The sequence below is a fragment of the Phallusia mammillata genome, chromosome 5 (genome assembly GCF_965637545.1).
Source record: "Phallusia mammillata chromosome 5, kaPhaMamm4.hap1.1, whole genome shotgun sequence".
Taxonomy (NCBI): domain Eukaryota; kingdom Metazoa; phylum Chordata; class Ascidiacea; order Phlebobranchia; family Ascidiidae; genus Phallusia; species Phallusia mammillata.
Window position 1 is genome coordinate 4,945,179 of NC_137256.1, and position 23,213 is coordinate 4,968,391.

At 36.1% G+C, this 23,213-nt stretch overlaps 4 protein-coding genes and 1 non-coding gene across 5 annotated transcripts; 3 read left to right on the forward strand and 2 right to left on the reverse strand.

Annotated features, from left to right (window-relative positions):
* The first annotated feature begins 874 nt into the window (after positions 1-874).
* On the forward strand, positions 875-1,856 carry LOC145227946 (UPF0690 protein C1orf52 homolog). The gene has a single exon (XM_080092907.1). The coding sequence runs from the start codon at positions 993-995 to the stop codon at positions 1,665-1,667; it is 675 nt and encodes a 224-aa protein (XP_079949033.1). The 5' UTR covers positions 875-992; the 3' UTR covers positions 1,668-1,856.
* Positions 1,857-1,870: 14 nt separating this feature from the next.
* LOC145227945 (drebrin-like protein B) lies at positions 1,871-7,887 on the forward strand. The gene is made up of 13 exons (XM_080092906.1): positions 1,871-1,971; positions 2,130-2,185; positions 2,258-2,370; positions 2,487-2,561; positions 2,875-3,009; positions 3,513-3,590; positions 4,211-4,302; positions 4,628-4,748; positions 4,982-5,062; positions 5,658-5,752; positions 6,162-6,550; positions 6,788-6,847; positions 6,926-7,887. The coding sequence occupies exons 1-13, from the start codon at positions 1,889-1,891 to the stop codon at positions 7,063-7,065; spliced, it is 1,518 nt and encodes a 505-aa protein (XP_079949032.1). The 5' UTR covers positions 1,871-1,888; the 3' UTR covers positions 7,066-7,887.
* Positions 7,888-7,949: 62 nt separating this feature from the next.
* On the reverse strand, positions 7,950-16,271 carry LOC145227944 (importin subunit alpha-4-like). The gene is made up of 14 exons (XM_080092905.1): positions 16,071-16,271; positions 15,064-15,195; positions 14,855-14,990; positions 14,253-14,381; positions 13,926-14,012; positions 13,751-13,847; positions 13,086-13,203; positions 12,864-12,995; positions 12,252-12,380; positions 12,033-12,137; positions 10,737-10,877; positions 10,249-10,339; positions 9,929-10,020; positions 7,950-8,781 (listed from the first exon to the last, which is right to left on the reverse strand). Exons 1-14 carry the CDS (start codon positions 16,152-16,154, stop codon positions 8,689-8,691), a joined length of 1,566 nt encoding a protein of 521 aa, XP_079949031.1. The 5' UTR covers positions 16,155-16,271; the 3' UTR covers positions 7,950-8,688.
* On the forward strand, positions 9,583-9,656 carry Trnaa-ggc (transfer RNA alanine (anticodon GGC)). The gene has a single exon. It is a non-coding gene; the product is annotated as a tRNA-Ala (tRNA).
* Positions 16,272-18,425: 2,154 nt separating the features above from the next.
* On the reverse strand, positions 18,426-19,739 carry LOC145229889 (uncharacterized). Its single transcript, XM_080095230.1, has 3 exons — positions 19,056-19,739; positions 18,719-18,906; positions 18,426-18,518 (listed from the first exon to the last, which is right to left on the reverse strand). The coding sequence occupies exons 1-2, from the start codon at positions 19,253-19,255 to the stop codon at positions 18,744-18,746; spliced, it is 363 nt and encodes a 120-aa protein (XP_079951356.1). The 5' UTR covers positions 19,256-19,739; the 3' UTR covers positions 18,426-18,518; positions 18,719-18,743.
* Between the last annotated feature and the right edge of the window lie 3,474 nt (positions 19,740-23,213).

A 23,213-nucleotide genomic window follows, 5' to 3' on the forward strand; every position in this document is an offset into this window, starting at 1 on the left:
CATACACAAATAATTTTTGCCCGCCCGTTTTGCCTCAAAAACCATGTAGTATCTATAGTAAAAAAACCATAGAGTGGCAAAACGCCAAGGTCTGAGAGTTTTCCGGTCGGCAAACAATCCGGAAGTAACACCAAGCAGTGATTACGGATTGTCAACATTCAACAATTTACACTACAGGTTTACTTGGTTCGTGTGTTCTGTCGTTTGTTGAACCACAGGTGTATTTCTGTGTAGCCACCGAGTGTTTTAGCAGAAGTGAAAATTTTAACAACATGTCTAAATATCTCTATTACACTGAATTAATTATGTGAATTATTTTTGAAACAGGCAGTCACCTCGCTCTTCTGTGGAAATAGGGAGTCTTTTTTTAACTATGCTGGAAAAGTATAGTTAGAAATTCGAAGTCTATGTTGGAACGCCCTTCAGAAAACGTTTTTTGTGGATATTAATTTGTGTTGTGTTAGTAAGAGGGTTTAATGCACTGTTTTTCAACCTGAGGTTTGCGAAGATGCAACCCTAACCCTACTTGACTTCTGTAGTTTAAAGGTTTATGGTTTTCTGTATGAAGTTTGTTAGTAAATGTATGGATATGGACACATTCTGATGGACGTGACGTTGTGTTAGAAAACCTCTAAAGGGGGTTGTAGACTAAACAAGGTTGAGAAACACTGGTTTAATGGTTATGGCAGTTTCCTAACTTTTCTAATTTTGTTTTAGCAGTCAACACAAGTTGCCTAAGCACTCATGGTCTCAGTTAATCAACATTATAGTAAAAACAGCATAAAAACAATGTTGTTTGTGTGAGGTGCTTGCACCATCTTATTTGATTATGTTTTGTTAAAATTCAGAAACACTTCCAAAAGCCTATGTCAGCTATAACACTTTTTTTTTTACAGTTACAAATTTTTATTACAGTGGCTTAGGTTTTTTTCATCCAAAATATCTTTTTTTCTGCTCCTACTTTCGATGCATTTGTTGTGAAACATGTTATAATGGCCTCAGACCCTTTATCATTCTTTGCTGTAGCAAGCAGCGATGATGATCAGTCTTCGGATGAAGAAACTACTGTGAACAATGCCACAGTACCAACCAGTGCTGAAAGTCGACCAGACACAGCTTTGCCCCCACCACTTACAGCTCTGGCTTCGGCTAAAACTCCAGAATTTGTTACTAGCCACTTAAGCGGTGATATGGATTGGAATAGGATGGTTAAAAAAGCCCCGTATGTTGTACCAAAAGAGTACAAACCATGGGAGACTGCCTTACCACCAGTGGAAACCAAATCAAGCGCTAAAGACAAAAAACCTGACATAGCTCTGGTGAAGCAAGTGCCACAAACCCTAATTCCACCTAAACCAAAGCCTGAGGTACCAAAACCTGCTAAAGAGATTGTTGATCACGCTATTATGTGGTCAAAGATGTATCAAAACACGAATGAAGGCGGACCTGTTAAACGACCAAGACCTGAAGACGAAGATGCAGATTTAGCTGGATTTTGTCATACAGACACTGAAATTGGGAAAGTTGCTTTTCAATTTAAACACCAAAAAACAGAAACTTTTCGAGAAAAAGAGAAAAGAAAACGAAATCAAGGACAAGCAAATAGGGAGAAAATGTTTGTTGAAGAAGAAAAACGAGTTTTGCGACAAAGTGCAGAAAATTTTTGAAACAATCATACTCAAAATTATCGCAGTTCTTTTATCTTAACAATTAAGCAAATACGCTATTGTTATAGTACCACATTAAGAATGGATTTCACTACCTTGCTATTAATGCTAAAATCATGCAAAAAAATTTGAGGTAATGCAACAGTAAATGATCAATGTTTTTATTTTTTTTTCAATTGTTTTGTAGAAGTGTGTTTCATTGACACAACAACAATATTAAAATGAGTGTCAGCTTTTTTGCTCACAAGCAAGCATTGCTGGATGCCTACAACGATGTTATTAATGACAAGACAGATACAGATTGGTATGTAAACAAATTCCTATTTATTTTTGATAATGTTTTGGACTGACTAGTTTCGTTTCTGTCTTTGGTTTGTGGTTGTAAATTTATTTGCCAAACATCTTGACCAATTTTATTGCAAAACAACATTTGCCTTTCACTTTTAATTTTTTTATTTTCAGGGCACTTTTTACATATGAAGGAAATAAAAATGAATTAAAAGTGCAAGGAACAGGAGGTGAAATGTGCAAATTTTCTTACGAAAGCATAATGTTGTATAATAAATAATAATCATTTTCCTTTTTTTTAGATGAAGGTCTTGATGAGTTGGAATCCGAATTTAATAGTGGAAAAATAATGTACGCCTTCGTGAGAGTAAAAGATCCCAACACAACAATGAAGAAATTTTTGATAATTGTCTGGGTAAGACTACTCAGTAAAAATGTGTTTTGTTCGGTCATGGCATTTTAGCTGGTGGTGAATTATTTCGGAAAAAATGAAAATTAGCATGAGCTACTCAGATTTTTTGTTAATTTTAGCAAGGTGATGGAGTTCCTGCTACAAGAAAAGGTGCTTGCGCGAACCATGTAAAAGACATCACAAGATTTTTTAAGGTTAGTCTGTAACATCTCCAATTTGACATGTATATACTGCTTCTTTCATTTGTTCAGCTCAAGAGTTGTAAGTTCGGTTGAGTTGGGTTTGGGCTTCAATTAAAACAAATTAGGCTTGATAAAGGCCTTACTTCACAATTCACATGCCATATTTGTAATGCAATTTCATTATGGTGAATTCATCTTTACGGGCCATTACAAGCTTGCTATTAAAAGGGTTTGGGGTTGTACTTTTTCGTTAAAGCCCACTTACTTGCAAATGCCAACATGTACTGATCTAACCGCAAATATTTCATGACATATTTGCCTTCAGGGCAGCCATATTGTTATTTACGCCCGCAACGATGATGACGTAACCCCAGAAGAAATCATGCATCAAGTTCAGAAATCCACATCTAACTTTACATATGTCGCTCCAAAAGAAACTGAGGACATACCAACAGCGGTGGTGAGTAGCTTTCATTGTGCACATGTCATCTGACTAAATATATATACAGACTAAGCAAATATGAGAATAACACTCTGATTTTTTTTTGCCCCTCAGGGTTCTTAGTCATCGGAACTACAAACAAAGATAATTAAACTGTGTGTTGAAATTGCCTCACTGTTAAAGTTGTAAACAGTTTTGGCAACATATTTAACCATCTTTTCTTTAAAGGGTTTTTAGGTGTTGATTCCAGTGTGGTAGCTATGACAATGCATGAAATTATGATTTAAAACCTTTAAATTGGCAATACGGAGATTACTATTGCTGCTAATTAATCACCAAAAAAGTTTAAAAACAATATTCTGTTTTTATTTTTGAGCAATAAACCCTTCTTGATTTGATTTTTCGTCTTTTTAACAATGTTTTTTTTTTAAATATGATTATGAAAGGGGGATATCCTTTTTGTGTGATTTTTATTTCATATTTTAATTTATTGCATTTTGATTTGTGTGAAATGCATGCAGGGATCAGTTTATAAACGAATCAACCCTGAGCAAGAAATTAAATCGACCAGAAATGACAAGTTCTGGACACAGATTCAGGTATTTACTTTTGCAATGTTGGTGTTTGTTTTTAGTTTTAGTGATTTTCATTTGCAGCCACTTGGTTCGTTGTTTTTTTCAAACTGGTGGTGTGGTGTGTATAGATTTGGATAGGTGGGGATGTGGATTCTATTCCTGATAAAAAAAAAAAAAAAGCATGTTCCATAAGCTGTTAAGAGGTTATGTTTTATTCAATCAGGAGTACATTACAGGGTATAGAATTAGACAATAAACTGCAACATATGTACAAGACGTTTGTGCTCCTCATGCATAATTAACACTTCAAAAGTAAAGGTTAACAGTTCACAAGGTGAATTTCTCATGTTTTTCTGCCAAGATGTTGAAAGACAAATGCATTTGTCATCCAAGGTGGTAAAACAACAGTTTTTCTTTTACGGAAACCGTGATTGTTGCATGTTGACAAATAACTATCTGTATATTATCCTTTTTAAATCATTTTTTACTGACAAATTTTCTAAGATTCAAATTTTATTTGGTATGAGCTGCTGTGCCAATTGTTTTTTTCTCGATTTTGTATTTTCTCCTACAAGGAAAAGCCAGATCCAACGTGGCAGCGAGTTTAGCTTCCTTATAAACCTAAATCTTTATTTAAACATTAGAAAGAGGAAGAACAAAGGAAGGCTGAGGATAAGAAAAGGGCTATGGAAAAGAAAAGAGAGGAATCACTTGCACTCAAAGAACGCGAAAGAAAGTAATAATTTTAAAATAACATTTCATTAACCTCTTACTGACTGCATACCACCTGACAGCTCTTCATATTGCTGCATAACACCGAAATGTAATTTGAATGGGTGGGAATGCAGTCAGGGGGAAGAGAAAGCATTGATATTGTTTTGGTCTGTTCAATTTGTTGCAACTGTTAATGTGAATTAAATGAGTTAAACTGAAATACTGAAGGTTACGCGGTACCACTTCCTGCGTACCACAGGTTGAGAATCACTGACTTACAGAATTCACTTGAAAAACTGATACTCCTGTACACTGCACAAACAAATAACATTTTTTGCGTATGTTAGATCTGAAGAGGAGAGAAACCGTTTGGTGAAACAAAGGGAAAAGGAAATTGCCGAAAAGTTGAGGGCTCAAAAACTTGCTGATGATGAATCAGAAAGACTCACAAAAGAAAAATCACAATGGGTAAATTGTCAACACTACATCATAGTTGACAAACTATTGAAAAAATATCCATTAACCTTTATGTCATTCAAATGTGTTGGAGTCTTCTAGGAGCTGACTCATGTAGTAAACAGTAACAGTGGGCTTTGGTTTACAAAATTGAGCTTGAAATAATATGGGGGCTTCTGTGATGAGATTGCTGTTCGGCATAATGTATTGTTTGTTTTGATTGTTCTGAACAATTATTCAAACAGGAAAAGCAGGAGAAAGAGCAGGAAGCGTCACTTCAAGAACAACGACGTGTGAGAAGGTCGCAGTCAATTGAACATGCACAGGTACTGTACTATCTTCCATTGCTGTAAGTTGTAAGACCATTGTTTTTATTTGGTTTTGTTTTTTTGTTATGAGTGGAGTGACAAAAAGCATGTATCATGGCATAAATTGACATTGGCGTAAACTTGAGTATTTGAATCATTCCTACAAAACATAGTGCAATTTTTTTGGCTAATGACTACATTACAAGTGGTTATTTTACCAATGGCCACCACTGTCTTTATGTATATGACATCATTGTCATGTATTTGGTGTTACATATCATCATATTTGGCCTTTTTCAGCTATCAAGGTTGTTTTAATAGCCCAATATCTGACAAAAGATTTAATCCAGGACTGCTACATAAATTGGCTCTGCATTCACCTGCCTGCTCTGAAAAGATAAATTCTACTGTCAATTTCTTCAATAAAATTCTGCACACTAAAAAAAACAAGTTAATGCTCTGGTTGATAACATTTCATTGATACATATGCTATGTGTATTAACTTCTACTTTTCATATGTGTAACTTTCAACCCATTTTTCTGTAAGACTTGTGATCATGTTCCCACCGACCCAGTTGTGTATTTGATTATCAAACTTTATTTTATATGAAAGGAAGCAGAAAGTATGATCAGCCAGCGCTCATCAAATCCTCGAAACATCTGGGCTCAAAGAGAGAAGGATGCCAATGCTGCTCCTCCACCAGTAAGGTAAATGGCAATGCCTGATTGCTACAAAGGTCAATCACAAGGAAACATTTCTTCAGAATTGGTATTTCACCAGATGCGATCTGTAACTGTAGTGTTTACTCACGGTTCCTTGCACTTGTGTTGCCTTATTTAACAGTTAAAGTACACCAGGCTCATTGAAGGCGTACTATGATTTATAAATGAGTTTGCTGTGATCGCTGGTCTGCATAAATGCTTCAGGACGGATCCCAGTATGTGTGTATGTTTACCTCAGCTTAATTAACAGTAAAGTGATTTTGGCAACTTTAATACGAAATATTTGTGATGGGAAAAGCACACATTGGTTCCAGTAACAAATAGTATTTAACATGAACTGAAAATCATGTTTGTTTGCTTGTTTATATCCTAAAGTGGTGCATTTTTTAAATAGAAAGTACAGCTCCAGTGGCTCAAGAACCTCCAGTATCAGTGAGCAACCAGAACCCAAACAAGAATACAATGCACCTGCCAGTAATTACCAACCAGAACCAGCCTATGAACCAGAACCAGCCTATCAACCAGAACCTGCCTATCAACCAGAACCTGCCCACCAACCAGAACCAGCGTATCAACCAGAACCAACCTATCAACCAGAACCTTCATACCAACAACCACCCTATGAACCAGAACCAGCAGCACCCGAACCAACAAATGAATCATATTATGAACAAACTGAGCCACAATACCAAGAGGAAAATGCATATGAGGCTGAACCACAGTATGAACCAGAGGCTGCACAGCAGAGTGAACCAAAATACCAGCAGGATGACCAGTATAATGGTACATTGGCTAAAGATTTGTATGAACTGGCAGATAGTTAATCGAATAAAGCTGTATGAAACTTTTCTTTGGGTTTCAGGCCTAAAAATTTGGCTCGAGTATGATTTTGATCAGAATAATGTTACTGTATATATAGTCAAAACTTTTGTTTTCTAAATTCTGTGACAATTTTTTATTAAGAAAATGCTAAACAAAACAGCATACCGTAGTTATATAACAGCCTTATTTATATTTCAGCATATTCGGAGGCCACAACCCAAGGTGTTAGTGCCAGAGCTCTGTATGACTACCAAGCAGGTGAGTGTGCAACTGATTTTTGTATTGAGCAACCATCAAACACAATTAAACAACATCAACTGCATTTACTTTCAACAGATGAGGAGGGTGAGCTGACCTTTGACCCTGGTGACATTATAAATGAAATAGAACAGATTGATGAGGGCTGGTGGCGTGGAGTGCTGGAGAAAGATGGGTCCTATGGTTTGTTTCCTGCCAATTATGTGGAAACATTATAAATGCTCCAGATAAAAGCAGAAGCAAAAAAACATTTTCATAGTGAAAATGCAAGTGCATTTCAACAGTGGCAGATCATTCCAATTATGTTTTTTTCATTGGTTTCTTCGTTTTCCCTGGTAGCTTGTCCATTGCACTTTTCATGATAGAGTTGTAACAATTTAAAATGGTTTAGCTGATGAAATTCATTCCATTGCCTATAATAGGTAAAACACTATGTCTAAAAGATTTCTGTTGATTGTCAAAAGCAAAGGAAAATATATATATGTCGTGTATCAAAACCCACTATTCCCAATGGGTACATTCCTTTTTGGACGCCATTAATCAAATTTCATGTAATATGTTCGAGGTTAAGTTAATAATCAATACCCAAACATACAGATCAGGTCTTTGTGGTCTGATCACATATATCATGGGGTCGCTCTGTAAAAAATGAATACTGTATCTGTTTTTTTAACAAATCATGTCAAACTCTTACAGATTGTAGTGGTTTTACTTTGTATTGTTGCCATGCTATGTTTTATGCAACTATCTGGAAATTAGAGTCTAATTTTTTAATGTTTTGTGTACACTATTTGGCATAGTGGCTAAATTTGCATTTTGTTATAATTGATTTGTGCCTACAGAATGCATTTGCTTACAACTGTATCAATTGCACTACTTGCTCACGTTGCTTAACTTATGTAGCATAGTTAACCAGCATGTATGTTTACTTAAAATCAATTTCTTTTTCATTTGGCTTGTATATATATCTGTTTCAGCTGCCCTTTGTATTGACTGTGTATCCCACTTTATCCAATCAATAAAAATATATGAGTGACCAATGGCTTTGTTTTGAAACATGAAAAAAAGGACCATTAGTTAAACCCAAAAACAATAGATCAAGACCAGTAGCTGCTATTTATTTCGTAATGAAAATGCGCTGTGTCATGTAGTTTTAATAACCAAGATAGCATGCAGTTTTCTTGCAATATGAATCAAAAGCCCAAACAAGCATGATATGTCCATCAATGAAACTAACAGAGCTGTTTCTTTCATGTATTTGCCAGTAGTGTGTAAAAGTTACTTTCATAGTCAAAGGCAGATAGCCTATATACACCAGGTTTTTATGTACATTTGTTGTTTGTCTTTTGTGTCTGGAACACTGCTACACAGTTACGCAAAGTTTTGCCAAACATTCCAATTCAATAACATGTTACCACACACTTGAAATTGACAGAAATAAGCCAGTGACACAATCATTCGTCAATAAATAAATTACGTTGAAAAATTGTAACTATTTAAGCAAGCAATACCATCCAGTATGATATAAATCCTTTGATTTGAGTCGCTGCTGTGTTGACGGATTAGAAAATTACATGATAAAAAGATGTGTTTGAGTCTTGGTTTCAAAAAGGCCTAGAGGTTTTGATCATGGCAAGGTCTCAATGCATCTCACTCGCACCACACATTCACACATGCATCCTCACATATTGGAGGAACGCATTTACACGTTTTTCGCAGCAGGCAGGCGCACACATCCGCATGACGGGAAGAGATAAAAACAGAGTCAACAGGCATACAATAGAGAAATTGCCAAGTTAAACTGTTCCTAGAAGAGGCTGGTTTTTGCAATTCTGGATCAGTTAGAACTTGAATTCCCCATCAGTGGGCAGAGCCATGCTCGGGTCAAATTGATATCCCATTACACCTTCCTCCGGGCCAAGTTCACCATCCGGCTGAAAAAAACGGGAAAAAAGTTTATTTAGATTGTTCAAGCAGAAAAGTGCATCCATGTTTGATGTTGAATACATTGAGTCGTTTAAAAAAATGTTAGAAATGGATCAGCTAAGTAGAATACATTCATACTGGAATCAGCCTAAAGCAGTGGTTCCCAACCTTTTTGTAGTCACGGACCCCTTTTATAAACTTTATCGGTCCGCGGACCCCCAACGTAATTTAGTCTATTTTCGTTTCCTACATTTTACGTTATTATACGTTTTTTGGGGCAGAATTTTATTCAACCTTCAAAGTCCTTTAATCTCAATAAAGTTACTGTAGTGTAGCAGTCAATGCACTAAAAGGGATAAATTTTCTAGTGTACAATACTTAAAACAAAGCACTAAGAATTATATTGTTAATGTCTGTTGTGATGTCACAATGGAGGTAACAATCACAAGTTTTCCTAATCCAAGGGTTTGATAAACAGTTTGCACTTATATACAGGATTGTAAAAACGGTTTGGGAACTAAAAAATATTGTACTGTTGTTAATACTGCTACAAATGTTTGCCTCCACGGACCCCCTGAAACCATCTCACGGACCCCTTGGGGGTCCGCGAACCCCAGGTTGGGAACCACTGGCCTAAAGCATCCATGTAGACACGCGATCATGACATACTCATCTATAATGATAGTGCATCAGGCCCATTGAAGGCTCATACAGAATCAAGAAGGTCACTCTACTACAAAGCTGACATGTGCAGCATACAAGGCAGGCAACGGTGCTTGTGATTCGACTTTTGGGAGGTTCGCCAATAAGCCTGCGTAGCTCAGTTGGTAGAGCGGGTGTCCCGGCAAGACTCCTGTCATGGGTTCGAATCCCACCGCAGGCTAGATTTTGCCACATGAAAATGCTTAGGAGACCAGCTTCATTCAGTATAACGCTCACTGGACCTGGCGTACTATGACATGTTACAAACGAATTTGCAGTTTGCCAACTGAACAGGATGATGATTTTGCATATTATTTAGAATAAACCAATTTATTTAGGCTATATAATTTAACTATTTAGGACACATAGTACTGGGTTATCAGACAGACAAAAATAATTCATCATTTGTATAAGAAATGCAAAGCAACAAAGTTTAAACATGGAAATACTTACATCACCAGAGAAGAATTGATCAATGATTTCATAAGCCAACTTGTAAATTTCCTCATTTTCATGGTTTTGCAGCATTTCAATTTTATCCAATCCTAAAAATAATACTCATTTAGACCTCAAATTGAAAATAATAAGCAACACAAAATGACATTCAAGCCACAAACATGCTTAAAAAGTCGGTTTAAAAAGTTTTCAAATAAAGTGGCAGGCACAGTAATCTAGCAAATTTTGAGAAAAAGCTTTCTAGTTTTGGTTTATCTGAGATTACACACTAGGAGAAAAGACATGTGAGATTTTAATCAAATTTTCAAAAACCTCACCTCCGCATTCCTCTATCATAGTAGCAACAGCCTCATTTTCTCCTGCCAGTTTCAAGATATTGCTGATACCATCCAAAACCACTTGTACAACCTAAAAGCAGCAAATTTCTTTCAAATAATTACAATTGTTTAAAGTCATTCGTTGAATAAAACAGTTTTAACTTTTCATTTGAGTTTTTTGTACCCTATGCTCCCTTTCCATTCCACATTAATATAGCTGTTTTCACAGTAATGCCGTAAATCTCAGTTGAACGGGAATCGGTTAATACAGATCTTTGCCTAATCTGGACAAATTTTTAGAGCCAACTGGGTTTATGGTATGTTCATTTTTACAAAAGCACTTTTACAATTTGTTTTTAGATAACACCTTTTACAAATGTTAATTTAAAACTCTTTAATATTTGGAGGGGCATATTAGCTTCCAGGCATCAAAAAAATGATATGTTTCCAATACCAATTTATACAAATACAATTCTTGATATTAATACCTGATTGTCTTTGGCCATAAGCAAGTTGCAAAATGGTGGAATCACTCCTTGCTCAACAACAAATGCTACTTGTTCTTTGTTTCCCGAAATTGTCAAGTTACTAATCGCCCATGCAGCTTCCTTTTGAGTTTGAAAGTCACTCTAAAAGCAAAGTCTCATTTTACTGCATTTGGCCAACGTCAGATTCTGGTCAGTATAGTTTGATCAATACAACTAATCAATAGATTAAAAGTGTGTTTAAAATGTGTCAATCAATAAATTAGGAGAAATAAACAAATTTACAACCAAAATGTGAGCATAGATAGATGTTTAATAGATGAACTAAATGAGAAAAAATAATTTAATGTAATGTTTCAAATATGAATAGATGCCATACTGTCATTTTATTCTATGCCCAGACGATAAAAAAATATTTCTGCTTCTTTTGTCACTTGTTGGTATGACCTATGAGCCATTGGGTCTTTACTTTTTGTACATTTAATAACATAATGACGTATGTTAACTCATGAAATTTACATGCATGTAATAGTTGAATGCTAACAATTAAACGGCAAGTGAAAATTTTATGACTTTGTTAAAGGTTTTTGCTATGTAATCCCAATCAGTTGAACATGGAGCAAGTTACAAAAATTCACTGCACCTCAAAATATAAAAACCAATATATTTGTGGGCTTATATTGGTTATTGAAACACAATGTATTTTACATCAGCGTGGTCCAGATAATTTTGTTTGGCCCGAGATAATTTTGTTGGCCCGCGAAAGTCCCAATATTTTAATGACAACTATAATTTTTTTTTTCAATAATTCAATGTTTTCAAAGTGTGAGTATTAACACACACTAAATACTGAAAAATCTCCTATTGTGACGCATGACAAGGCATTGTTATGTAATAAAGGGCTCTGCTTCTATAAACCGTTCAGGGGTATTTTTGCGCTAGAGTGAAAACTGAATGTTTTTGACAGCTTCTACTTAGTAAATAACTATAAAATATAAAAATAAACTTATCTACAGATAAAAAAGATGTATAGTTACCCTAGAGTTTGACCCGGAAAAAAGTTTTTCCTGCAAAATTTTAAACCTTGGCCCGCGTAGTGAGTTAATGATTTTAAATGGCCCGCAACAAAATAAAGTTGGACCACACTGTTTTACATTATCAAAACTAAATTACACAGCTCTTTATTAAGCAATACGTGTTAATGAACATAAAAACAGCAACTCAAGATTGGGTACATTTAGAAGGTACATATGGTATGCTTATCTTTATGCTATGCTTGCATGTATGACAATTTTATACCTTGCTTAAGTGCATGATAATCTGAGGAATTAGACCTGCATCTATGACAGCTTGAACCTGTGACTGGTTGCCAGCAGTGATGTTAGATAGGAACCAAACAGCCTCCTACAAAAACAAAATTCATACTGCCAATGACAACAAAAAACAAACTAAAACACAATATCTTACAAAAACTTTTAGGATATGACAAAAATACATTTCAACTAAATAGCAACCTACCTTATTGATTTTATCTTTATGGTGAGAAAGCAATGCAGGGAAATGTTTCAGCACATCACAGTTAAGAACTTCTTGTGTCTGGTCGTCTGTACCCGTAACAATGTTGCCCACCGCTCGTACTGCAGCAGTCTGTTCAAATACAAGCATAAGGTAATAAGCATTTGTTTAAAATATGGCCAGTTACAATTTCACTAGTGATGGGACGATACCAGGTTTTGAAGCGAGTATACCGAGTAAGAGTACCGAGTACGATTACCGAGTACTTAAGTGTAGTGTTGTACTTAGTTGTATATCACTGGCTAATTTATCTGCCATGGTCTGGGTACAGGCGTGCACACACACATGCCGAAAATTGTAATCTCCACATGACAGCGAAAAAGATATGCGTAAACTGGCGGAACTTTTTTCCACTTTTGTGCTGCCCGAAGCAAATATTGGCATAAAGTTGCACGTATTCTTATGGTGTAAATCGGCCTTCGGTACTCGCACGTTGGTATCGAAAACTGAGACAAAATATTTCCATACAGAACATCGATACCACTGAAATCGTTCGATACCATCGATACCGAGTACCGGGTACTCGTCCCATCACTAAATTTCATTATTGCAAACCTGCACTTTAACTTCACTGTGTGTAAGGAGAGGGACAAGAAATGGCACAACACCAGAATCGATCACCAACTGAATCAGCTCATTGCCACCATCTGTTAAGTAAGATAGGGCCCATACAGTGTCCACTAGTATCTGTTGAAGAAAAGTACTAAATTTAATTAACATTTTGAACACACAATCTATTTGCGTCAAACCAGTAAATTTTTTAGCATCTGTACTTACATTAGTGTCAGGATGGTGGATAAGTTCACAAAGAGCAGGCAAAAGCGCGTGAATCGTTTCAGCGGGAGGGGGAGGATCTTTGTTTCGACACAAGTTAACTATTACCCAAGTAACATTTCTGAAAAAACATCATTTTCGTGTAAATGTGTTGGTTTTTATAGCTGCCACATTTTATGTTGCAATTTAAGTATAGAGCGATTGCATGATCAGAAAGTGACAGTGCACACTGCTTGATTTTCAACTTTACTTGAGTGTGTAATCCAACAAACTTGAGTGCTGTAATATGGCTGCACTAACAAATATGGCGATTTTCTTGTCACCAGTTGCACTGATGAGACCTAATCGGTTGAAACAGTGTGCACTGCCGTCAATGTAACACTATTTGGTTAACCTAGTTACAAAATTAAGTGCACTTTGACATTGCAAATAGTCAGTCTCCTCTTAAAGTGGTACGTTAGAACTTAAGTATAGTTAAGAATCTATCAGATGCACAGCAATTAATAGTTTAGGTTGTCACGATTCAAAAGGACTTAACTATGTAAATAACCAGATGTATGACCTAGTTACAATTTGGGTAACATTGGCTTGTCAATTCACCACCGGTTATAAAAACACTGCACTAAATGGTTATGGGAACAACTAAATCTTTATTTCCTATGGCTTACCTGAGAAAACTGATAGGTATATCAGGGTTGATAAACATTAAAAGTGGTTGAACAACACCCAGGCTGATAACATAGTCGCGCAAAGCAGGTCCATCACCTAAATGTTAACACAGTAGACTTTAGTCCCTTTACTTGTTAATAAACAATGTTTCGACTTAAATATTCAAAAACTCACCTATGATGTTTCCCAAGGCCCAAACTGCTTGTTCACAGACGTTCTGGTGTTCGGAGTTTAGCAGTTTTAGAAACAAAGGAACAGCGCCTAGTTAATGAATACAAAAACAGTTTCATGTTTCGGAACAGAACTTCTGCTATTATTAGTAAAATAACAGGAAGGAAGGTACTTGTGATTTATAACCATTACAAAATGATTTTACAAAAGTCAAAAAAGGTGTAAGCACCAAGTTTAATAAAATGTACAACAGACTTGTTATCTAAAACCTAATAAAGAGATTTTCACATGTAAAAAGCAAATAAAAAAAGGCATGAAACTTTGACTAACCTGCATCAACGACTGCTTGTGTTTGTTGAGATGTCCCTGACGCAATATTGGTTAACGCCCATGCAGCTTCAAACTGGAGGGAGGAATGGTCATCCCTCTGGAGGCATTGAACCAAAATAGGTAGAATACCTGGGAAAAACCACAATTTTAATTTTATTTATTTGAGAAACAAAATGTACATGAAGGTTAAAACTAGTACTATGCTACCTGTTCTCATTTATGTCACAATCTTTTCTAATGAAGAGGTACAACTTACAACTGTATTTTTCACAACTGTAACTAGTCTAATGAGATGTTGGTATTTGTTTTATTAAGCGCAGCATCTGTTATTGCCAGTTTGTAGTAACTTTTGGCCTTGTTATGAAAGAATATTCCTTTTTTATTTATTTTTACTAACACAGCAGCACAATTAGTGTCATCTCAAGGCACATTGGTTGTAGAGCGCTGATACTAAAAGAATAGCAGTAAACTACAGGCCTGATATGTCTACTGCACATTTGGGCTTATGCCAGACACACTCTGTGGTAGCCGCATCTATCTAAAGTCATGCCCAATCTCAGAAGAAATTGGGGAATCACTTTCAAGAATAGCAGCAGTCTTACCAGATCGAATAAGATCGTCGATTGGGGGATTTCTGTCACTTGAAAGAAGTTTACGAGCCTGTTGGACTGCACTGAGTTGCACAGTCTCATCATCACTCTTCGCATTTGCAACAATGTCATCCAACTTCAGAGACATCTGTAACATGTAAACAAATATGTTGTTTTAAAAAGCTTCAAAACAAAATTAAACCGACATGAACCAAACTCACAGGTTTAGTTTCTGAATCGGATTCATCCAAACTATCGTCAGCGATTGGGACATTTCTTCTTTTTAACAGATGGTCACCACGTTTTTGTTTTCGCAATTCCACAGACATTTCATTTCGTTGTCTTCGCATAGTCTGTAAAAGGTCAAATTTTAAGGTTTACAAAAGCAATCTTATCAGTACAGATACACCGATACATTTTTTTTCAGCTGATAATGATACTGAATTTGAGTAGTAGGCTGATAACCGATATTTTATTAGCAGAGAAAGCCTAAATTTTTACCTTTTTAATGAAAACAAACTCCAATATTGTTTAAAACGCTAACTTAGGTGATTGTACGACAAAGTAACAAAAAATTGTAGTTCAAAGGTCATGGTTTGCAACATATGATCAAATGTAACTGAGTAAAAACAAACCCAAATAATGTCACAACATCGAAGCTTTTATCATTGATTTGCCATGAAACCAATCACTGGCTGGGAAATGTTTAAAGCAAGACACAGTTGCGCCAAGAAAAATAACTTATTAAAAACTTGTTATTTTACTTATTACTTATATCAGTGTTTCTTAACCTTTTTTGCGATCATACCCTTTGAGCTTTCATAAAATTTTCTCGTACACCCTGTCTAAAATGGCCGACGGAAGTAAATAAAATTGTAACAATTAAACTCAGTGTATCTATAACTTGGGTGTTGAATGCATGTATGAAAACAGTATTGTAAGTAGTACAAAACTAACCCGTTCTGGATACTGTATGTAACAAAATAACTTGTTACGCATTCTTGACAAATATGCCTAAATAGCATATAATTTCACACTGCATGTCAGACCCCCTGCTTTGATGCTTCGTACCCCAAAGGGGTACACATACCCCTGGTTAAGAACCCCAGACTTATATCTTATTAAAAATGGCCATGAGATAGCAAAAAAGCCGCTATCAATATTCATCATATTAACAGCGCCAATAATTAATCAGTCTATCCCTACTAATCAGTACACACATATTTACCTCTGCATCTCGACCCTTATGTTTCCAGTTTTTAAATCTATGATATTCTTGCTTAGGATCCATCGTTTCAAGCGCCCCGTTCATCTAATATTTACAGGTAGGTCCTCAAGAGAAAATCGTTTTTACGCACACAAGTTAGTTTAAAGTATTACATTGGACGTTTAGAAAAAATCTTGGAATATCTGCAAATTAAATCATGTTTATTTATCCAAAAAATACCAAACGACTTTTCTCTGGAGTGCGTAAGAGGATTGTATACTGATGAAGCTACTTTCAATAAGCATTTCACAGTTTGAAAGACCTATTCTTAACATAATGAGCTGTAATGAGCAACAGGATGCCAGAAACAACAAATAGGCATTTATTGGCAGGCAGAAATTTAATGTTTTCAAATTAAATAGAAAATAAAATCAATTTCTATAGGTAAACTTTCTATCTACATTTTCCAACTTGCATAAACTGTTTTCTGTTTTACTTTGTCTACATATAAAATCAAACTGCACCCTAGCAAAAAGTCAAAATGCTATTTAAAATTTTAAATAAACGTTTGTTTGTTAAAAGTTGTTGCAGATCTTCAAAAACATCCAAAAATGTTTGAAACTAATAAGTAAAATATCATGTAATGTCTAACTTTGCCCTGATGAAAACAAAATGGCAAACAATAGCATCACAATTCTCCACTAGGAAATTCCTGCTTTAAATAAGTCTTATAACATCCAAAATAACAATTAAAACAGACATAACATGGACATGGACATTTTTTTACACGGCTTGACAAATTATTCCAAAGATTCTGCCATCCTCATCATGCAGAAATGCCGAGATTGACTAATGCTGATTAGGTTCTAACTTCTAATTAGGTTTTCAATTTAAAAGACGACCTGGTCTGTATTTAAAAAAAGTATTAGCTTGACTTCAGATCCTGCAATTCGTCTTTCTAAAGAATTCAATTCTACTTAATAGTGTAACTTTACTCGTGTAATTTTATTGTCTATCAGTGGGATATAAAAAATAGTTCCATAAACTGAGAATAACTTCAAAACAGCGATAAAATCTGTTTTATCATTTCCACACCCACAAAATGCGCGCTAATCTTCACAGGTGACCAAGCTTTCCAAAAAAAATCGAGAGCGAGGGTGTGACGTCAAAGCTTAGCTGCATAACGCTTCAAACGTCATTTATTAAATATCATATGATTTTAAGGTCTAACTTCGTTGGGTATACTGATTCCTGAGTTAGCAAGAGCTATAAGGAGGTAAAAATATCTGTGGGTCCTGGTATGTTTTGCATTTAACTTTCGGTTGTCCGAAATTTACGGCCGATAAGCGATTTCGATTTCATTTCTAAACTGGGCCGAAATCAAGCTATTTTTTTAAACTATCTGTAAGGACAATAGGTTTTTTGAAGAGGTTTGTAGTAAGCCTAAAGTGCGAGTTTGGTCAAAACGAACCAACTCTACAGTCGAAAACCAACTTTTGGAAGGGGCCCCTCTATCTACGCAAACTACGCAATCTACTTATAAAACGCGTGCAACGCTTTTAAAAACGTTGACGCTTGACGGTTAGGGCTTTCAGGGTCTGGGTGAGGGTTTCTAACAAAAATAACACTATAATTTAGTTTCAGATGCCCAGTTTGGGCTTAAAATTCTCATATGTATTGAGAGTGGTACTATAAACACAACCTGGTACTGCATGTTACCACTTTGTTTGTTAGTTGGTTTCATTTTTATCCTCGGTGGTCGGGCAACGCCTGAATGCGTTATTCTCACATTGAGTCCGCCGTCGAGCTGCCTGTTTTTATTGCAAGTCCGTTAATTATTTTTATTTGATTTTTTTTTCGGTTTTAGGCAGTTGGTGACTTCAATTTAGTTCAACCCATCGGGAACCACTGGGTTGGAGCAATATGCCGCCTAAGTTTCTTGCTCAGGGAAACACAAGCGACCGAGATAGTATTAGAACCCATGACCTTGTGATCACAAGGTGGTTGCGCTAACCACTCGGCCAACTTGGCGGTAAACTTGCAAGAAAATTAGACCCAAAAGGTATCTGCGATTAAATTATGAAGTTATTTGTATTAAAAACCTTCACCCTGGCCCTAATAGCCCTAACCGTCAACATCTTAGTAAGTTTTAGTTTGCGTAGATTGCGTATTTTAGAGTAGCCCTTTTGGAAGCAGCAAAACATTTTAGGGCAAGATTTTGAAACAAAAAATTATAATTTTAGCGAGACATGGCGGCATTTTTACAATCTTATTATTTGCATGTTTTGGGGGAGTTTAGTTCGCGCACAATTTGTGATGTGGTAAAATTGCCGTTGAGTCTTTCAGTGCTATAACTTGAAACAAACGCAGACAAAGTCTTTTTAACACAACATTTTTTATTAACATCGTCCAAAAATTTTACTCTGGGTATATGCATGAAGAATCCATATGATGCTTCACTGGATCAGCCTAAAAAAGCAAAATCTCTGAAGTTAGTTTACGAAATGTGGTCATAATTTCAAAAATATCATAACTATCATTTAAGTAATACAAACTGTGGTTACATAAAACATTCATTAACCCTATAGGGTCAATATATTGAGTTGCTATGTGCATCAAGAGAAATAAACGCATATTATCTCACGTCATTGAAACATTACAAAAATTACCGGATCGAGCTTGTCCGAGACTTTTTTACTCTTCCAGAAGTTGTTTAATGTCAAATGCTGCTTTTTGTGCGGCATCCTTCTGTACCAATTGATCATCTCGGTCAATTGCGTCCATCAACTGCATGAACTCGTTGTTATTCAGCAGATCATTCAGTTCCCGTAAGCTCACATCGGCCAATGATTTGTCTCTGGAATAAAAAACGCGTAAATGAATTTGTTTGCAATTCAAAAAACTTCACGGAAAAATGGTTCGGGCAAATCTAAAATCGTTGGTTTAAGGATATTGATTCAAATCCCATTACAAGCCAAGTTAAATTTACATTGATTTTAAACTTACCCCAAAATGGTTTTCCAATTAGACAAACGACCAGCCAATGTAGCTACGTGCTTTATCCACTCCATTGTGTGTTGTCCCCATGACTTTTTCGCTCCTTTCGACTTTTCAACATCAGCTCTGCTCTTGTGGCGAAACATGGTGGACGCGTTGGTGTCGACGAGAAGAAGAGCAGCAACAATCAGGGCAAATATTTTGTTCATGATTATTTTCTGTTTCAAATTCAGTCTGTGGATCTAAAACTTAAAACACAATTTCACATGGAAGCATATCAAAACAGCAAGACACGCAAAATTATTTTTAGCGTGTTGCACGGTTTATAACTGTTTTACTTAATTGGTTTAAGTTATGAGAAATCAAAATTCCGTTTTATCGTCAATAGTAAAAAAGAACGCCTTGCCATATGGTGGTGAATGCTTGGTGACCGGCTGATTCGGTATAGCGCCTTCAATGGGCCTGGCGTACTGTGATTTATATATGAGTGTGTCGTGATCGCTGGTCTGCATAGACGCTTCAGGGCTGATCCCAGTTATGAATTTATGTTCATCTTAGTAAAAAAGAATATATTATTTATTCATATTTTCAAACAGCTTTCGTTCCAACGCTTGCGTCTACCAAATGTTTCCACGCCGTTCAACTTCTAGTTCAACTTCGTTTCAGCTTGTCATTTTTCTTTCTGATATCTATCGTCTCAGTTGTTGCTTTTTTATACACGCTTTTGGGCCTGGAAGTAAAACTGCGCAATGAAACACGGAAGGTAATAGACTCAAAGCAGTGGGAAATGCGAAATCCCGTTTGGAAAATCGAGTTTGGTCACGACTTTTCCCAAAGTCTTTTTTCTTATTGAAAATAAGGGGCACGATTTGGAGTTTCCTTTTAATCGGGAAATAACATTTATTTTATACCTAATTAAGTTACATTGAATTTTGGAGATTGGTCATATTTGCGACAAACATAGCAATAAATCAATTATTTTGGTCCTTTATTTGTTTTTTTGTTACGTTTTTGCTTTTTGGCAAAGTAGGTTTGCTTAGTTGTTTTAATTTGTGACACTTTGACATTTCACCAAGGCGCTTTTTGTCAAAAGAACATATTCCATACAGGGAGTCGAACCGGAACTGAACCCGAACCCGCGAACCGGTTTGAGCGGTTAATTTCATTAAACCCGAACCGAACCCGAACCGCTAATTACGATTTTCTAAAAACCCGAACCGGAGTTGAACCCCATATTTTGTTTGGCGTTGGACCCAAACCGGAACCGAACCAGTAAAAAATGCAGTCTGTTTTGTGTTTTGTGATTTTTTCAAAACAGCGCACTAAAGAATACGCCAGATAACACCTATAGGGCGTGTCAAAAATAACAGTGCACGGGTAATTTTTTTTTGGAGTTTGATAAGGCCAGGTAGATGATGGGTAGAATTAAATTAAAACGAATAAAAAATTGAACCGGTTTAAAAACCGCAAACCGGTTCCGACCGGATAATTTGCCCAAACCGGAACAAAACCCGAACCCGAAAATATACATTTTTAAAAACCGGAACCGAACCCGAACCCTTAAAAACAAAACGAGGTGAACCCGAACCGAACCTGAACCCATATGACAAGTGGTTCGACTCCCTGATTCCATATATAGGCTACATATTTTTTACTGAAAGTCCAATAGCGAAATAAAACATGGAAGGCCCCAGACTAAAACAATGGAAAGCATGCTTGGAAAAATTCCAATAAGGGGCGAATTCTTCCCAACTTTGTTCTTTGTTCAAATTATCAATAGAAGTGAAACCAAATATAGATTACAGAGAGTTCCCTTCTAATCGGGAAGTGGTTTTTATTCCAAACAGCTCCAACGTCGCAAAAGCAAATGGTAAAAAAAACAAATTTGTTGCATGCTTTAAATTTAAGAAGCTGAAGACATGTAGGGACACGGGACGACGACGCGAAGGACATATCTGTCCCCAAACTGTTAGATAGAGATCCATTCATATGTCCAACCCCCACAATATTTTTGATAGGCTACGTTCTTTTTAATAACTTAGATCAGTAGTTCTCAAACTGTGCGTCGCGACGCCCTGGTGCGTCGTTTAAATTGTCCAAGGGCGTTGCAGAATATTCGTTTCGTGGCTTTTTGTTGTTGTATGAATAAACGCAACTTTAATAAAAAGTTTCCTCATTAACTTTTATTTGATAGTGCGTCGCAAGTCCAGAAAACGTTTCCAGAGGCGTCGCAACAACAAAAAGTTTGAGAAACACTGACTTAGATAGTGAAACCATTTTTATCAAACTTTTTAAACTCATGGTTGATTTGGCTTTTGTTGTGGCCGGTTTCCCAGCAATGTGCGAAAATGTCGCTTATCTTTACACAATACAAAGTTACTTGCTACGATGGCCGGTACAGTTTTGAATTTTTGTTGGTCTAAAAACGATTTGAGACTTCCTTGTCGTGCAAGAAATCGGTTACAACGCATGAAAAATTATCAAGGTTTTTTATGATACCAGCTAGCAAACTTTGTATTGTAAAATACAACCTTTCTATTCATATGATTTTTGATACGTTTTTTTTTGAATAGATAGTGAAACCAGGGCATGTTTTATCAAACTATTAAGACTCAGGGTTGATTTCTCTTTTTGTTGCCAATTTGCCAGCAATACGCCAAAATGACGATAATCTTGCAGTCCATCTTATATACATAAAACAAAAAGGTTTTCAAGCTTTAAATTTGTGTTTGCTAAATCTTTGTAAAAATGGCCTATTCGGCCAAATAAATTCGGCACACCGAATATTCGGTACATCACTAATTTGCACTTCTTTCGTAATTTAGTTCAGTCGGTAAAGCACGAGTCTCGGTAAGGCTCTTGTCGTGGGTTTGAATCCCACCCTAGGCTAGATTTTTCTAGCCCAGCATGCCTTGTCATATGAGAATGCTTGGAAGACCGTCTTGATTCAGTAAAACGCCTGGTGTACTATGATTTACAATTAAATTAACTCCTTGCGAAATTATTCCCTAAACAAAACATGAATGACAGGTAATTTAGCATGAATTATATCACAGACGCTACTAAATGGAGATCAAATTAAATAAGGTTTGTGTGAATTTGCGAGTAGGCTACTTGCTTCCATGTTGTCATAATGGATTATTTTTTATCCAGGGTAATAAATTGCTCGGACAACTATGTCGGGTGAGAAAAACTGCAAAATGCGCCGACAAATAATTTTGTTTTGTGTAGGAGGGTCGACAATTTTGTAGGAGAATCGAAAACTTTTTGTTCGTATTCTTTTTGCACTATTATTGTCATTTAATTACAAAAACATTAAAAAAGAACGAAACAAATACTTTAATTTAATCTCTTGCTTTGACCCAGATATTGTCGTCCAAGGTCGGGTTTTAAACACATTTTTTTCTAGAAAGCTGTAACAGTTGTGTTACAGACACTTTAAATTAAAAAGCAATTTGCTGCAAGTGTACACATAACAATTCGTTTTTCATTTAACTTTGTTTCGCAAAACCATTGACCTGTAGTAACCTCTCAGGGTGCAACGACTGTTTGACCTATTGACACCGTTTTCAATAGCACGCCGTCCTTACTGTTCAACAACACCGTTTGACCTAATTTATACATGCCTTGAGTGTTGATTCCTAAATTTATTGCCAAAAAAACGCTACGTTATGACGAAAGAAAGTTCTGAACTGTGTTAGTAATACCTACTAGTTGACCTTAAGTAACCCGTGGTCATGCGGCGGCCGACCTGACAACGAGCATTTTAAAAAAAACATTTATCTTGCAAAAATGTCAAGTTTATTTTTTCAACTTTATTTTGATTAACAAGTTTTGCTTGACATATACGAAACCGAAGCACGCTTATTAGGTTTAAATCACGTCATAGATGTGAAACCTTTGCCAAAACTGAAAATGTGAGTGATAACTTAATAAAACGAAATAGCATTGCTGTGCAAAACAGCTGATTTCTGATCACCAAAACGTCTGTCCGACGTCAAGCTGAGCCCTCCTGCTATCGTAAACCAGTGAGTTACTCTCTTGGGACTTCAGTGTCTTTCTTGACCAAACGAGCGTTAGACACATTTACGTTTCGGGGGCCTGTGGGTGAACCGCTGGGTAATTCGGAGTCAAACTTCTGGAGGATCAAGTTTGGATTAATAACTA